The sequence below is a fragment of the Hoplias malabaricus genome, chromosome Y, assembly GCF_029633855.1.
Source record: "Hoplias malabaricus isolate fHopMal1 chromosome Y, fHopMal1.hap1, whole genome shotgun sequence".
In the NCBI taxonomy this organism is placed as follows: Eukaryota; Metazoa; Chordata; class Actinopteri; order Characiformes; family Erythrinidae; genus Hoplias; species Hoplias malabaricus.
Genome location: NC_089820.1, coordinates 14,907,168 through 14,925,615, shown reverse-complemented (window position 1 = coordinate 14,925,615; position 18,448 = coordinate 14,907,168). Strand labels below are relative to the sequence as shown.

Here is an 18,448-nt window from a genome sequence, read left to right as displayed (position 1 = left end):
ACCCAGGCTTTAGGCTCTTTGTTTTAGACAGATGGTGTCAAGATGCTGGGGCTTTTCCTCACTCTCACCTGTAAGTCACTGTTTTTGCTTTGAATCCTGCCGCAGCACTCTGATCTGGCCATGAGCTCCTTTCTAACCTCAGCACTTCATATTGAGCTGTTTAAGGCGAGCTATACACCATCTTCATCCTTATAGCCATACTGTCTGTAGCAGGAGTGTCTAATATTCTAAGCAAAAGACCTTCATTTCTGCGGTCAAGGGTTTGAAGATGTACACCATTTGGATAAAAAGTGGAATCAGGTGTGCTCATGCTTGTTTGCAATGAAAATCTGCAACAGCACTGACAATTTGTGGACAACATTGGACATAACAAAGATGTTTAAACTTGGGAGACCCTAACATTGTCAAAACAAACTTTGCTATTCATTTGTAGGTATATTCAAAGCAGACAAAATGTAAATATAATTTGAATCACTGAGATGGTAACTCAAGCCCTGTGACAAAAGAAATTACTTAGTAAAAGTTTATAGATATTCAATATATGTGACCCGAATACTGACCCCTGTGGAATACCATAAGTAGTTAGAGCTAAATGCATCACATGAACTCTTACAACTCTTACAAAACAGTGCAATGCCTTTAAAACCCATAAAATAGTTCAGTAATTCCAGCAAAGTCCAATAAGGTATGGTGTTTTATATTCAATCAAAGTATTCAATGTAGAAATGACCTAAATGTTTCAGTCTCCTTGACTGTATATTTTTCAGCAAATACAACCAACACTAATTCTTATCCTCATTCTTCTGCCCTCAAGGGATCTGTTGGGATTCTTTTCCATCATCAGAGCTGAAGATTTATGTGGGACCTAAAGGGCTTTGGAGCTGTCTGTTGGTAGCTTCTTATGCATGAGCACTGCTTATGATATTTAACAGCTGGACTCACAGCCTGTAAATCCCTACACATTCACTCACACCCCAAAACACTGCAGTCCTTATCAGGCCTTCCAGTGAAAACACGCTTCAGTGGTTTAGTAGCGCAGCACTAGAGGAAGCGAATAAGAGCTACAGTAGATAAGGACTCCAACTGTGAACATCAGATTCTGTTATGAGAGAGTCCATGAAGTGGGTATTAATAGGAAGCTTGTACCTATTTCCTGCAGTAACAGCCTCCTCTCTTCTGGAAGGGATTTGGACTAGATTTTTGAAGCATTCTAGTAATGATTTGATGTTAATCAGCCACAATAACATTAGTGAGGTTGAATGAATAGTTCTGGTTGCAAAAGCCACTCCAACTGATCTCAAAGTTATTGATTTCATAAGACAATCGCAGTATCAGTGCACCACAGTCAGGTGTGGGGTGTGGGGTGCATAATAGCCTCCTAGCTGATGCTTAGCATTAAGCGTGGTGACCTTAGGCTAATGTGTTGCTGCTGCAGAGCATCCTATTTCACTTTTCTATGAAGATTATACAAGCTGTGTTTGCACAATTGGATGGATGTGTGCATCCAGGATAGGTGCTTCTTAAAGTAGCTAAATTCACAAATTTTAAGTGTCTAAAGATGTGTTGACATATTGTAAAAATGTGAAAACTGTCGTGTGTGCATGTGAAACCCCAAAAAATGTCCTTCATTTGTGGAATGTGTGAGTGCATACGGTATGCGGAGTATGGAGGAAGGCAGAACTTTTCATCAGCTTATTAGAGAGTGCTCATGTGTGACTGGTGTCTGCTACCCATAATGCTTCTGGTTGTTGCTTGCACAGGCTGTAGGGCTGCAGGTGATGACTGAGGCCTGACTGTGATACATGCCAACAGTGGAGGCTTCCTTTCAACACTCACACTAAAACAAGAGATTGGCTGGTGCTAAAGAGGAAGCATTTTGAACTGAAATCCAGTCTGAGTGTCCACATACTGTAAGTGTTCATGTTAAAAGGTCTTAGGTGCATTGACTGTACTGAGAAAGTTTGTCAGAGGCTCGGTTAGACAGGAAGATTGATTTGTGTGCTTAAACCCATTCACCCCCAGCATCTGTGGAAATGAACCTAGACATTTACATTTAAGGCATTTGAGAAGTACTCTCATTCAAAGTGACTTTTAATCCATTTTAATCAAGTTACAGAGGTAGACTAATGTAGTTTTAGGAGTCTTGCCTATGGAATTTTATTGCTTTAGTTTAGATTTAATGTCTAACTTTAGAATCAAATTCTTATCTGGTGTCAGAAATCCAGTGGTTTTATGGACTATAAGAGTACTTGATTTTCATTATCCATTCATTATCGTCGTCTTCATGCTTTTTAAGTTGCTCTAATTACGTGGAAGCCACAAATTGAACCTCCATTTCTTCTCCTGAACCCACTTTTCATTTCCCATCATCAAATTCATTTTCTTTTGACAGTGTCCTTTTTAGCCATGTCAGAGAAATAGCATGAATGCAGAGCGTGTAGAGTCATGTTAGCTGGGCTGGACCTGCACAGGGGAAGTATGGAAAGTTCATTAGAGACTACCTCACTAAATCATGACCTGTGGGGATTAGGTGGCTTAAAATGGCAGTTTACTTACATGGGAATTTCTCCATTTCATCTTACAAACATCCATCAGAAATTTCATAGGTGACACGTCCTGTATAGCAGGGCCCTCTGGGTCATTAGAAGTCATCTGGGAATGTTGTGTTACTTTGTTTCAACCTCTGACGGTGTAGTGATAGTCCCATTTTTGTTATTTCTTTGGTGTGATCTACTACAGAAGACTTTTTTTCAGGTCTCTCAAAGTGAGTAATATTGATCTGTATGTTTCACCTTAGATGCATCTGTCAGAATCCCCAAGAAGTCACTTGAACCTAACTCAAACTCTGAAGGCCTTTCCTAAAAATGTTGTTTCAGAGTTCTATCAGGCTTTTCTGAGAAAGAATACTGATCTACAATCTATCGTTATCTTACACCTGACAATAAGATGTATATAAGTGTGGGAATATTCCTTTAAATAAACTTATTTAACAGTTTGGAGAAATGATACTAGGAAATCATTCACAAACTTTGAGAACAAAGTTGGAATAATGAGAATATTTATCAAAACAACCATCAGAAACCTCACAGCTGAGCCCTGTGTAGCAGGGCCATGGGGTCATTCCAAAGAAATTTGACTTTACACATCTAAGCTTTGTCCCGTTTTTCTGTCTTATTTTGAGTGATTGTGACACACCTGCCTTGAGCTGGAATGAACTCCCACCAAATGAAGTAAGTGTTTGAACAGAGAATGCAAGAACAGAGTGTTTATGAAAAACAATTTTCTGATAATAAAACAAGGCATAAACATATGTCTATTACAAAAACACATGCTAATACAGCTCAAATTTAAGTAACAAGAAAAATGTAATATTTTTTTTTCTCAATTTAAGTTTTTCCAAAGCCATAAATTATACTCACAGCTTATATTTAAAGTAGTCAGACATGTTCACCATACACCTCTTGTAGCAGTATAAACAGGACATTTCAGTAACAGGAATGTTAATTTCACTTAATCCAGACACTGATACAATGTGATAAAATATTTTAGCATATCTCATTAAAGTTAGTTTGGGATTTTTCAAGTTTATAAATTGAATTTGGGAATACTCTAGAACAATGGGAATTATGAACATATAACCAGTGGTCATAGCACCTGAACACCAGAACATCCAAATCCACTGAAGCTATGCTTGGAAATCTTGGGTGGCTGCTGGTGTTGGTGGTGCCAATTTGGGGCACCCACCCTATGGTCTATGGATCCCAGTGCCTGTGCAGTGAAGGGAATACTGTACTGAATACATTGTGCTGTCCTTTGGGTGATATATAAAATGTATTTCTTGACTCTGAGGTAAAAAAAAAAGATCATTGGGCATGTCCTACTGGTTAGGGGTGCTACCCCAATATCCTGCTAAATCTGCCACTGTGGTCACTTCTAATTTCCTAATTGCCCCCTTCCTCAGATAAATTGGTTCTAGTTTCCTGTTTTCTGGTGTGTGGTTCATGCTTTGTTATGGATGGGCTGCTGTCACATCATCCAGGTGGATGCTGTACATTGTTGGTGGTTGAGGTGACTCCTAATGTTCCAAAGTTGTAAAGCACTTTGGGTGTCTTGAAAAGTGCTGTATACAGCTGAAGACATATGTTTACATACACACTAGGCAAATTCATGAAATCTTTACTCAATGTACTCAATTTACTTAATTTTTGGATGGTTCTGAAAGAACTTCTGTAATTGAGTCAGGTTTGTAGGTCTTCTTGCTTCTTCAATTCTGCCAGTAACTTTCTGGGATTGAGGTCAGGGCTTTACGATCGCCAGTCCATTACTTTAACTTTATTGGCATTAAACCTTTTTGCCTCAACTTTGGAATCATGCTTGGGCTCACATTTGCGCCAAGCTTTAACTTTCTGGCTGATATCTTGAGATGTTTCTTCAATATCGCAACACAATTTTGCTTGTTCATTATGTCATCACTTTTGTGAAATGCATCACTCCCTCCTGCAACAAAGCACTCTGATAATATGATGCTGGCAAACCAATGTTTCACTCTAAAGATTGTGTTTTTTGGCTTGCAAGCTTTCTTTTTTTCCTCCTTAAACGATGCTTGTAATTATGGCTAGGACATTTCTCAAAAAGCAAGATAATTTGTGCCCATGTGCAATCTGTAACCTGGCTATTTAAGGTCAGGTTTGGAGTAGTGGCTGTTCTGTTCTAAGCAATATATCTCCTATATCAATGATGGTTAAACATCATTAGAAAAACAAACTTGGTGTATGAACACTTCTGTCCCTCTGGATTTTTGATATAGTGAATTATAAGTGAAACATTAATAATTATTTGTTGGAAAAATGTATTGTGTCATACATATTTATACAAAGTACATATCCTAATAATCTTACAGAAATTCTGGAGGGGATAAATACGAGTTTTAATGGTAACCACCGTTCTGTCTCTGTTTAGCCGTCATGGTGTGCGCTCTCCCGACACGCAGGCTGTCCCAATTCTTAGATACCTCATTATGCTGTCTACTAAAATATCTTCATCATCGATATTTTACAACATCAAACCCTTCCTCGGCCGCGAGGCCAATCACACGATGCAACGCCGTAACAACTCCCGTCTCTTTCGCTTTTCTCCCAGAGCAAAAATAAGTAAAATCACGATAAAGACGGGAAGATTAGAATCCACCGTGCTAGCCGCTGAGGTAAAAACACGGGATGCCTGCGGTAAGCGGGAACAAGCCGTGAACATCACTATCTAACTGCAGCATCTCAATGGTCTGCCTCAAGAGGACAGACGACCGTTAGAACGCTACCTACTTAAACAGCTGTCTACGCAGTCAGTGCCTGCCTAGGCAGCTCACTAGGTTTTGCTTTAGCTATCGTCAAGAACACCAGAGAACACAGTGATTAAGGAGAACAATCTAGAACAGTCCAGAATGGCAAAATTAGGAAAGCATTTAACAATAGTGTGGAGAAATCGTACTAGGAAAACATTCTCAAACTGTGTAAAGCATAAAATTACCCAACAAAGTGGGAATAATGAGAATATTTTTCTAGAACAGCACAAATGTGGAGAAATACTACAATGGTGTGAAAGGAGTAGGACTGGGACAGGGAAAGAACAACCCAGTACAGTGCACATAAGAGAGTGTGGTGAAAATGGGTTAAGAAAAATCAATAATAATCAGATTTCATAGCTTTTTAGAATGCAAAGCACTTTATGGAAGTGGCTTGTAAGCTTTATAATGCTTCACATACTTGTTAGAACATGATACTGCCTACAGGTACCTTCTGTCTTTTCTAACTTCTAAAACTTCTGAAAGCTAAATAATTATGATATGTATTGTGTCAATTATCAGTACAATGCCTTCACGTGTTATTGTAAAATGTTCACCATATTGCCTACTCCTACTGTGACTTATATGCGAATATCTGTTATTCTAGAAACAGCCACCAGAAAACTCACAGACATTCTGTCTGTGTCCTATGAGTAGCAGGACCAAGGGGTCATCACTTACCAGCTGCGAATGTTAGATTATTCAGCTCCTGATGCCCTTGGCTTAGACCCATTTTTTCTGTGGTCTTTGGTGTGATATATTAGGAAAGAGCTGTTTTCAGGGCTCTAGCTTTTATCAGGTTTCTCTGAGTTAGTAATGTTGATTTAGGATCAGGCTTTGCCTTTCACCCTGAAAAGACAATATGTTCACTGGGAGCTGATCCTAGATTAGCATGGCTTCCCTGCTTCTTATACCTCATGCTGTCCTCAGCTGTCATGTTCTTTTTGATTAATCTAGATTGTGAGAGACAGAACGTGTTACAGTGTTCTCTGGTTTGTTTTTCTACATTCATCATTAATGTCATCTTTTACTTCACTCCCTCTGGTTATTGAACTGAAGGTGCAGTGTAGATTTCAGTGTAAAAGCATTGTCTTGAGCTGTAATTGCATGTAGTGGACTGTGAATGGTCTATGTGATGAATATATAATGGACAATCCCATTTTTTCTTCTTTATTCTTTAAATAAAGGATTTTGATTATGTGTGTGAACCCTGTTTACATGTTGATGTTGTAGTGTTTTGCCCGTGTAACTTTTGAACAAGAAAATAAGAATTAAGGTCATTTACATATACCAGTCTTATAGAATCTGTTACAAAAAAGGCAGATTAATTCTAAAGGATGAAGACTATGCACCCAAGTGATACAAGTGTGTACATGCTCGTCCAACATCCATCCATTATCTGTAACCGCTTATCCAATTTTAGGGTTGTGGGGGGTCCAGAGCCTACCTGGAATCATCGGGCGCAAGGCGGGAATACACCCTGGAGGGGACGCCAGTCCTTCACAGGGCAACACAGACACACACACATTCACTCACACGGACACTTTCGAGTCGCCAATCCACCTGCAACGTGTGTTTTTGGACTGTGGGAGGAAACCGGAGCACCCGGAGGAAACCCACGCGGACACGGGGAGAACACACCAACTCCTCACAGTCACCCGGAGCTGGAATCGAACCCACAACCTCCAGGCCCCTGGAGCTGTGTGACTGCGACACTACCTGCTGCGCCACCGTGCCGCCCCTCGTCCAACATTTCTTCTCAAATTAAGTTTTTTTGTAGGTAGTTTGTCATTGTTTGCTATAGCAACAGCTTTGATTTACTTAAAGGACTCTACTCTAGATCAGAACAGTGAGGTATTAATGATATTCAGCCATGAGAGACTTAGTGGGTTCAGGTACTGATGTTGTTGGATTAGTCCTGGATCCCCAGCACAACTTTAACTCATCTCAGAGGTGTGTCTGGCCAAGTAAGGGTTAATTTAAGGGTATATTTAAGAGTGTACAGGTTATGGATTCTTTAAGGAAAGTTGTTGTCTGCTAATAATACAGCTGTTGCTTGTTCATGGCTATCGATGCTTATTTTCTCTTCTTTTTACAGAGGAGTGGGAAGTACATCCGAATATTTTCACTCAGAAGGTGGACATACTTAAATACATGACAAGCCTTGTGACAAAAAGTCAGAATGTGTCCCTCTATGAGGATACTGATGGATGTGCAGTGCTGGGCGTCGGTCTCTACTCCACCCTTTCCATGCCCACACAACAAGCCTTTGGGCAAAGGTGTGTACAGTGTTTTATTGTTTGCCAATGACTTTAAAATTACAGCTTCAAAATCATTGTGATGCTCACTTGTGTATAAAATCATTACTCAAAATTGTTCTGGAGGCAGCCCTACCTTGGATGGAGATTATCACATACCATGCTGTAAAGCATCCTTGGATATCTAGAAAGGCACTATATAAATGTAAATATTAATGATAGAAAATAAACTGGGAAAGCTTCACCTAGACCCCCAGGTTTGCCTGGACTTACTACCAGAAATGTCTTTAGAATAAATGTGTGCAACAGTTCTTTTTGTTACTATAGACTTAGATCTGTTTCCTATTTTGTTGGAAGTGCTGTATAAATCTCTGTATTTTATTTAAATAAAGTGAAATAGCCTATGATTACTGACTCTGAGGTTGCAGAGCATTGTTGAATGTCATTCTGTAGCAATCATTAATCAAGTGCACAAATTGAACCCCTTTAGAATCTGCCTCAGAGGCGGTAGAATTTTATTGTATCACATTCTGCAGCTTCCTTCAATGTTGCAGTTATAACACAGATGTACAAGAAAAAAAGTGTCTAGGCAGAGCTTTAACAGGTTATAGTCCTGTATTTCAAAATCTAAGCCCAATGTGTGCTAAATAATCACATTCATTGTGCTTTTGGCCAGTAACCAATTACATTCCTTCTGCATCAAAGGCAATGCTGCCTCCAGAACCATTTTAAGTAGTGATTTTACATGATTATCCACTGGCCTGTAATAGGAAAAATAGAGCCTCTGTCATTGCTACCCTGAAACTGCAAAGCAGCAGCAATTGAAGTAGTGGAAGTAGTAGTAGTAGTAGTAGTAGTAGTGGGAATAGTATTCTACTTTATCTTGGCTGAATGACTGTAAGAGATGAATCCATTGTATATAAGATTTTTAATGATCTTGATATGTGTTTACAGCTTTTCAGATGAGTTTAGTGTGCTCCTACAGCTACGAAGCTCACAGGAAGAAGACCGCAGCATCCTGACCATCCTAGACTTCTACAACCAGGTCATGCTACAGATCCGCCTCAGTCCATCCACTGTCACCTTCATCATTGCCCAACATCGTGATTATGAGTGAGTATCAGAGTTCATTATCATATATCATTTAAATTAAAGGAATTGTACAGTGAGTGTGGTGCTTCTGAAGTAAGTGTATTTTATAAATATCAGAAAAGGAAAGTTAAATGATTGATAGTGATAACTGGCCATATGCGGCAGATGCAGATGATAAGGACTAGGTTGCAGAATGATGCATTATTTCTGTAAATCTACAATCAACATTTTTTTATAGATTTATACACGTTCACATTGTGAAATAGCCATTACATTGACACTTTATGACCTGAATCTGTCAGAGATTTTGTACTTAACCTGTTTTAAACATGGTTGCCCTCACATAGGTGCTTTGATCTGTGGAGCATAAACCAGCTCATTCAGGGACTACAGAGTTATTTAGTCTTTTTTTTAACATGTGACATGAATTTTGTAGACTAAGGGTATAAAATAACATCACTCTTATAAATATTGTTTGCTACTTTGAGTGACTGATTCTTTAAGCTCTGCATATACACAGTGTTTGTTGTGGTAATTAATTATTTGCAGCCAGCATGCATAATATCTCTGTAATATAAATGTTTTATATACACTACCTTTCCTCAGACAGCACTGTATAGGAAATGTTTTGATGTGCACAGGTTTGCAGTACCTGGCCTGTCGGACTCACAGTGGCACTGGATTTCTATGGGTGTCACCTTTGAATATCTAGCTGTGTATGTGGATTGTGTCCTTGTGGAGAAAGTCAGCTGGACCTTCCCCTACATGGGCTTCACCACTGATGGCTTGCTGATGGTTGGGGGCATTCTGGAGGGGTTTGAGACACCTTTAGCTGTATGTTTTTGGAACATTTTTCATAAAACAAATTTCTAACACCTGTTGGTGAAAGATATTTGGGATTAGCTAAAAAGCACAAATAACATGCATTTCACATTGATCAGAGTTTCTATGACTCCTTCTGTTTCAGAATGTTTCACTGGTTTCCTTTGTCAAACACTGACCGTGATAAAACATGAATCTATCTGACCCTTTTAAAATATGAGTTTGAGGTGGAATGTAATCACTGTATATTTTACTCCATATGTTTCAGAGGTAGTTTACATGTGCTTTATCTGTTTAAAATGTTCAGCCAGAAGCAGCCAAGGATAAAGGCAGATTAATAAATACATGTAAAAATACATTTATGAGTGTTTTGTATAGCCAAACAAATGTAGTAATGCCCATAATGTACTTGTGCTAAACCTGTGACACATTTAAAGAGTATGAAAAATTTTCTTCCCAATATGTACATAAGGCATCATTTGTTTGGAATAGTGTTCTCCATGTGAATACTGTTCTCCATGTGGCAGGTTGGGGTTCACTTTCCAAACCTTGAAAGCAAAATACACTATACTAGTAAGAATCCCTGGGTTAGACTCCTAATGTTGAATGTAATATATTTGGATTAGAGCATCTGCTGAACATCCTAAATGTAAAATGCAAATATTCTCCTGCTCTGAGACTTCAAAAACTGTATCTGAACATCATCTCACTGTGCTTCTTATGGACTGCACATACTGAGCATGTTAGTGATAACAGCATTCTTTAACATAGACAAGATTAATAGTCAAACAGCTGGCAAGGCATGCTTTATTCAACCTGAATTCTCAGGCCACTGACATTCCTAAAGCTTTACTACATGAGAGACATAATGATATCAGGTTAGCTATACATCAATGAACCAGGCTTAATAAAGTGGTGAATGATCACAGAAGCTCCCAGAAGTGATATGGGTATGTGATTTATGTCATATGTTTTGTTTTGACAGGGAGAGCTCAGACAGATGATGTTTTTAATGGGAGATGGCAGAGCTGCCAGTCATCACTGTAGCCTCCACCAGCCTGAGTGTGCATCTTCTATTCAAGCACACCACATCACCCAGGTACCAAAATATAGATGTTATATGGGAACACTTCTTTTACAAGGAAAAATTGTTTTAGAACATGCCTAAATATTATAATCTTGTCAGAAACAAGGGCACTGTACAGGTACATATTGGTTCAATAAAATAAAAAAAAATGTTTTGACAAGCGATTCCTGCTTTTGCCAGCATTCCACAGTTCATGCCACAGTTCATGCTCAGTTGGTTCGTTAATTAATTTCTGTGAGGGTACAGAAGGTATGTCACATGGGAAACTGATTCATACTGGATTAAAATCATGGATCTAATCCAAAAATAGCTACTTCACCAAGCAGGAGTTGTAGAGTTTGTATATAACTTCATTTTAAATTAATATTTTATTTTAAAAAACATTCATTTTGCTTAAAGTACATTTTGTAAAAAAATCCTTATTCCTCCAGTCTCCTCTATCACCTTCAAGCGGCCATACAGAGGGGCCAGTATTTCCCCCCGAGTCCTCCGCTGATACAGAAGACCATGCCATTACAACTACAATTCAGCTGATGCCTGACAGGCAGGAAGCAGACACAGTGGTAAGGATTCAGTAGAAATCCTTTTACAGGCTCTGAGAAATTTGCTTGCAAGTTATAGCACTTTGGGACTCATTAGTATGTAGCGTTCCAGTGTTGTGCAAGGGTTAACAATGAGGAATTGACCAGCTTTTAATGGGCAAAACCTCCCATAAAATGACAGCAGAGTTTGAAAATGGATGGAGGGATGGAAACTGAATGGATGGAAAAAAGAGATGGCCCCAGCTTCTTCTTCATTTGTCCTTGTTAAACTGTAGTAGTGTGCTATGTGGGGAGGTCTGAGACTAATGGCTGTAGTGAAAGTGGTCTCATTTTGGCTCAGTGCTGAAGCAGCGAGGGTGGGACAGAGAGGTTATAAATGTTCCATCTGAAAGGGGTGGGAGGGCACCAGTCTGGAGCGTGCTCAGTGCTGCTCTGTAGGAACTGTTCCACAGTCAGCAAATGACCTGGAAAATCATTAACTGTCTTAGGCTCTTTATAGTTCAAATCCAAACAAGGAGCACTTGCACTTGGAGCAAAAATGTGACAAAAATCTTTACTGTTACACAAAGCTGATCCTATTTATTTGGCATAGACATGATATTAAAAAGAATATCAAAATCAGGTACTATTATTTTAGCATTACAACATTTGAATGAAATATGTTTATTCTACAAGCAATGATCCCTAAAAATTGTAGCATTTCCCTCTTACATGATCCACTCGAAAGTATATACACTTATAACATTTAAATGATCTCATTTTTCAACGTCCATTGTCCATTTTATGAACACCCTGACCATATGTGAACTTTTTTAATTCATAGTATGCAAAGCAACAGATGGATAATAGTCTGTAACTGCAGTACAACAAAGTGAATCTGAATAGTCAGTGGAACTGATAAATGTGTGAGATATACAGGGGTTGGACAATGAAACTGAAACACCTGGTTTTAGAACAAAATAATTTATTAGTATGGTGTAGGGCCTCCTTTTGCGGCCAATACAGTGTCTATTCGTCTTGGGAATGACAGATACAAGTCCTGCACAGTGGTCAGAGGGATTTTAAGCTATTCTTCTTGCAGGATAGTGGCCAGGTCACTACGTGTTGCTGGTGGAGGAAAACGCTTCCTGACTCGCTCCTCCAAAACACCCCAAAGTGGCTCAATAATATTTAGATCTGGTGACTGTGCAGGCCATGGGAGATGTTCAACTTCACTTTCATGTTCATCAAACCAATCTTTCACCAGTTTTGCTGTGTGTATTGGTGCATTGTCGTCCTGATACACAGTACCGCCTTCAGGATACAATGTACCATACAAAAATACCATTGAATGCATGTGGTCTTACTGTTGCAATGTGCAATTAACGAAGATTGGCCAATTTAGCCATGAAACCTCCCATATTACATTGTGTGGAAATATTACATTGTGTGGAAATAACATTGTGTGTTTCTTCCACCTCAGACACTGAATTTACAGAATGGTCATTTTAAACAACAATGTATTGCGAGATTTGTTTTGAAATCCAAAACTAATTCTATGGCCTTACTTATAGCTATTTTATTTTTAAATCTAACAAGTGGTTTATTATTCAATTAAACAATGCAAACTGAATAATTACATAATTAATAGGCAATCTCGATGCTTCTCTTCAGTTACTGAATCAGTTCCTGTCTTAGGTTGCCTCAGAATCTGTGACTAGACTGTCTGAGATAAGAACTACACTTGATGAAATCAGAGGAAGGCAGTAATAATCTGAACTGAGATAAGACTCCTTTCAAGTGCCTCCACAAAGGAGCTTCCCTAATTGACCCACAGCACACCAAAACATCAATGTCAAGGGGGAATTTGCAGGATGTGATTTTTTGCCGTCTGTTTGTTGAGACTTGCGTTGAACATGTCCAATAACACAGTGTGTTTTCCACACAGGTGAAGAAAAGGTCGTGCTGAGGTTAACAGCTGCTTTATTGGAGCCGCTGGGTGCTGTCCTTGTCTGTGAAAGTGAAGTCTGCTTGTGCTATGTACTGGCTTCTTTAATTGGGTTGGGTTTGTGAGGCCACAGTCTGATTAGGACAGACAAATTTTACCCCTGCTGTTACTTAGGATAATGTTTGACCCTCAAGTTAAGTTGGTCACATCCTGAAAGTGACTTGTGACTGAAGTATAAAGTGGAGAAGTCATCAGACTGAATATTACATCAGGTTTTGAATGTATATGCATGATAAAGTTTCATATCACTATAAAATAGAGGTTGCTACTTTATAGTTTGAAGCACTGTGCCTTTGTTCAAAAATATAGTTAGTAACACACATTATTACACACAAAACCGCACACAATATTAGGTCTGTATCAAATAAAAGGCACAGCAGAATTAATGCATCTAGAAATTGAAAAAAAGTGTGGTATATAAATAAACCTTTTCCTGTTTTATATATATATATTCCACTGACTATTCAGGTGCACTTTGTAGTACTACAGTTACAGACCATCTGTTGCTTTGCATACTATGTTAGCCCCCTTTCATCCAGTTTCTCAATAAAAAATAGATAAATATATAGAAATTAAATATAAAAATAAAATAGATAAATAGAACTAAAAAGTTCACATATGGTCAGGCAGTTCATAAAATGGACAATAAATGTTGAAAAAGGAGATCATGTAAATGATTTAGCTGATTGGTGAATGTAGTTTCACCTAAGAGGGAAATACTACAAGACAACATCCCTAATTTCAGAGGTCACATAGAGCAAGTTCAGACAAATGTGTTCTAACCCTCTTCTCTCTGGCATTTTAGAATCCTCAGTTCCTTCACTGTCAGGGATGATGTGGACAGCAGCTTCATATTTATATCTGATGATCAATGGGAATCCTGTAAAGTGTTCCACTGAGCAAGGACAGTTCCTATACATCACCCCACCCCCTCTCTTTCTCTCTCTCTCTTTTATTTCCTCCACTAATAAAGCAGGGATGTGATAGTGCTGTTCATCTATGAGACACAGTAATTATAGCCGAGTGAAGGGATCTCTGGGAGTTCAGCTCCAGTTTTGTATCAGAGTCCTGGCAGAGATGTCTGTCATCAGAATTCACTGTTCTGACAGAAGTTAGACATGTAATTAAGATCTCTCTGCTGTAATTTAATGCTCTAAAATAAGCCAGATTTCATAAACTTAAATATAAATATGGAAGAAGTGTCAGGGGTTTTACTCTCTGACCAGTGTTTTCCCACACTTAAGCCCATATATAAACACATACACACACTCTCACACACACATATGCTGCAGGTTAGCATAAGGTCACCATACATTGTAATAAGCATTGGCTAGAGTGATATAATGACCCCCATAATTGGAATTGGAGCTGTGAAACTTAATTCTCTGATGTGAGAGAACTCTATTCAGTACCTTAGGGATAAGAGTGATGGAGACGTACCTGACCTCACTACTCCTCTCTGAAGTTAACACTATGTAGTATTTTTCCTTTAAAAGCACAGCTTCAAAATCATTGTGATGCTCTATAGTCGAATCCTCACAACAGTGTTGCAACGTCTGTTGTAAAATCTAGGTGATATTCCTGGTAATGGCAGCTAATTTGTGTAAAAATGTGGAATAAAAATGTAGATGTTGAAGAGGAGCATGTGTGGAAAGACTGAAACTCTTGATAATAAAGATGGAAGTGTATTAGTTGGAAGTCTTTCATCCCCCCAACAACCCCCACCACTCCTTGTCTGTAAAAAAAAAACGTGAAAACCTAAGAAACAGAGTCCCACAGAGCACTTCAGAAACAAACCCTTCCTCTGTAATGCATCTCCCTGACTCAACCCCGTAACTATGGCAACCATGACCGCTAATCCTTCCTGTTTTAACAACCTCGTGGTCATTCCGTGTCCCACAGCTTTTTGATTCTATTAGCTGGGGGTCTAGCAAGCAATGATTCGTTTTGAATCAAACCAACTTCCCTGAGCTCCTCTGAGCTTGTTTGTGGAACATTGCAGTGATACTCACTGACGCTGCGACTTTGGCTTCATAAATCGCTTCTTCTTCTGTGGTTACTGTGTCAGTTGATGACTTTTAAGAGTTTTGTAGTTCGTCCAGCTTTTCATGGTTTCACTCAGTCCTTGAAGTTCTACATCTTATGATGGAGTTTCTGATTAAATGCCATCACTTTAAAGCTCTGATCTGGTTTTGCAGTTCCATTTTCCTCAGCAGTCTCTCCCATTACTGAAGACTTGAGAATATTCAGAGTAATACACTGTATACACTGTACACTTGTCGACAGCCCTTAATATCAGCAGAGTCAGCATGCATGGTTGTATTGTCTCTGTAGAACAGTACTGACCAATAAAATGGGATACAATGTCACAGTGTCACAATGCCCAAAGCCAGGTTACCGCTATAGAGATGTAAAGCTCAAAGTTTGGTTTTGGAGAAGTTTAACTGTGTTCTCTGGAGTGATGGATGAATCATCTGTTATTTTGAGATGGATTGGAGTGGTGTCTCTGATCCAGTAATTATAAGCCAATATGAGTACTTGACTTCACTGATGTTCCTGTGGCTGAATTCAGTCAAATACTTATAGGACTGGTGCAGGCTATAGCCATGGTCTAGCCTAAAAACTGGATTAAAAGAGTAGTATTGAGTGATCCTCTGTGTGGAGGTGCTGTGTGTTGAGTAAGTGCCTGAAACCTCACTGTTTGGGTGTGTTGGATTTGGTTCTGGGTCCTGAGCCCTGATGTGGGCGTGTATGGGAGGTTCCTGTTTGGACAGAACTAGTAGAGAATCAGGAGTGGGAGCCGCACTGGGTGGATGCTATATAAAGTGATGCAGTGTTTGAATGTCCTTTAGTCATGCAGTGCCATGCTGGGCTTACCTGCTGCCTGATTCTGGGACTGTTTCAGTTGGGTCTGCACGTGGAGGGGCAACAGAAACCTGAGGTAGGCCACGTTGTCTTTTAAAAAGAGTAATATTTGACAACGCTACCCACATGAAGAAGGTTTGGCTTATAATGTACTAACCTGTTTTATGAGTTTTGTAATATTGATGATGCACAGGGCTGCAATTCAATGATTCAAAGGATGGCTTTAATAAATTATTAGGGACAGGTTCGGAAGTATAATCAGGGGCTGCCTTCGATGTCCTTTATTCCTAGTCACAACGGAGTTAGAAAAAAATGTCTTAATTGAACACAATTCAAGGCCTGGAAGACCACCAAAACGTAATGTTTTCATCTTTAAGAGGAGAATAACTAGCTCCACTGTTGATCCACATCCTGTGAGTAGGCAAGTCAAGAAGCCATTAGTTTGTAAAGGAAACAGATAAAAAAATTACTTGTGCCAGACCATGTTCCTGCATGTGGCCATTTTGACTGGAACTGAAATAAAAGCTGATATAATAAGTATAGGACATTTACTTTGCTCTCAGGTATAGATTTTTAAATGTGTATATGTAATATTAATGACAGCTTTAGTTTTATTTTTTCCATTGTCTGTTGTAAAGGGCAAAGATGTTAAATATGGGGGCATTTTTGCCTCTTGTCCTTTACCTCAGATGATGCAGATGTAGATATATTGGTTAATCAGAGGGTTCATGTGATCCAAAAAGGGGAGATGATTTAGGATTTTAAAGGAACATGCATCCACTGAGCCTCTGTCATTGCTACTCTGGTCTCAGCACTGCATAAACTGCACTATGTAACTTCAAGGAAATTGTAAATAGTAGTATAAATGCAACATTATATTTGCTCCGTGTATTGCAAGTCTTTTTGGTTGTTTAAATTAGTCAGGGTCTGTTGAGGTTACTCCAGGGCTGCTAGAGTTGTGACTGTATGTTTGTTTGCCTACCTACTAAGGGTATATTAGACTCCTATAAAAATATAGTGTAGGGCTTCTTTTCTAACATAGCCTTTATGACTAAATGCCTTGTACAGATGAATGTGCACAAGTTATTCATAATTCTGCAATGCTGGTATTGGTGCAGCAGCCACTGTAAAGATAATGAGCAGTTGTACAGGCCTGAAAGGAGAGCTTCAGAGGTGACTAAATAAATTAAAATGTATAAAATAAATTATAATTTATAATATGAATTCTAATAAAAGAAATTATTTGGTTACTCCACTAATCAGCTTCCATTAGTGGTTCCCATTATTGATTCATGTTTTTTACTCAAGACTCAACCATGTGAGTCATCTGAGACTCAATCATGTGGTGGTATTTTTCTTTTTTCTTTTTCCTTTAAAAGGTTGAAAGGTCTTTGCCCAGCTGCATATTCAAAAATGACCACGGAGATCACCTTCAAGCCTGTGTCTTAGAGAGGATTTATGGAGCAGCACATTATTACTGTCAGCACAACCATACTGAATGCAGATCATATTCTGCTCTAGGCGAGAAACTCATGGCAATCTATCATTGTGCAATCACACAAAGCCTGCAGTCAGGCAAACTGGACTGACCTCAGCTCTACATTTGGTGATAAGTTTTCCTGTTGGCACTTTAACAAAATATAAGTTGTTAATTTCACCTTTTTTTTCTGCAAAAGTGTATGTCATTGTTTCTCTTTGCATGCGTCCTAGTAGTTGCTCCCCTGACTGAATGGAAAACTGGTATTCTTAATTTTGCCCATAATCCTGTAGTCATTTTAAATCTGACACAGTTGGCTCTCCTTGTGTAACTCTGTATTGAACTGCTAGTGAGCAATGAGTGGTAAGAGGAAATGGATAAGAACCTCTTACTATGTAAACAGTTCACACCTCTGCCCTAGGGTTGTTATGGTGCTACAAGTTAACAGCTAGTCATGGGGCATGAAATCTTAAAATGTCTTTTTATATTAGCCTTGTAGGTCCAGTGAAAACCTTAAAGAAGCAATTTTGATTGATGCGTTAATGACCGAATTAAATACCTGGCACAGAATCCTGACCCTTCCTTGTGAACCCAGACTATTTTGTACCTCATATAATGTGATTATTGTTTAATCCTCAAAGGCATCTCATTTACACTCAGTTCTGGTTGTTGTCCAAATATCCCACCATGATTTTATTAGCTGATTTATAATGAAAAGTGTCAAAGCAATTTTATACTTCTACAGGAGCCAGCTTCAATTAGTTGGAGTGACCGTGTCACCTCTAAGGAGATTGAGTGTCTGTTTCTTCTGAGGCGGCCTCTCTGCAGTGTTAGTGCCTGATTACGTTCACTCTGAGGCTTATTGTTTACTGGAGGAGAAAGACTCACTTTAATGGAGACAGCCGGTCTGTGCTTGGAGTCATATTTTGGCCACTGGCCAAATCATGGTCTTTTAATAGTCTTTGGTCTTTTTCATAAAA

General features: G+C 38.9%; 1 protein-coding gene across 1 annotated transcript in view; it reads left to right on the top strand.

Moving 5' to 3' along the window:
* Positions 1–18,448, top strand: part of LOC136678937 (collagen alpha-1(II) chain-like) — a 68,149-nt gene that overhangs the window by 14,770 nt on the left and 34,931 nt on the right. The window contains exons 2-6 of the mRNA XM_066657135.1: positions 7,437–7,617; positions 8,551–8,709; positions 9,330–9,522; positions 10,496–10,609; positions 11,029–11,160. Coding sequence (XP_066513232.1) covers positions 7,437–7,617; positions 8,551–8,709; positions 9,330–9,522; positions 10,496–10,609; positions 11,029–11,160 — 779 coding nt within the window. The remainder of the gene's footprint in view (positions 1–7,436; positions 7,618–8,550; positions 8,710–9,329; positions 9,523–10,495; positions 10,610–11,028; positions 11,161–18,448) is intronic.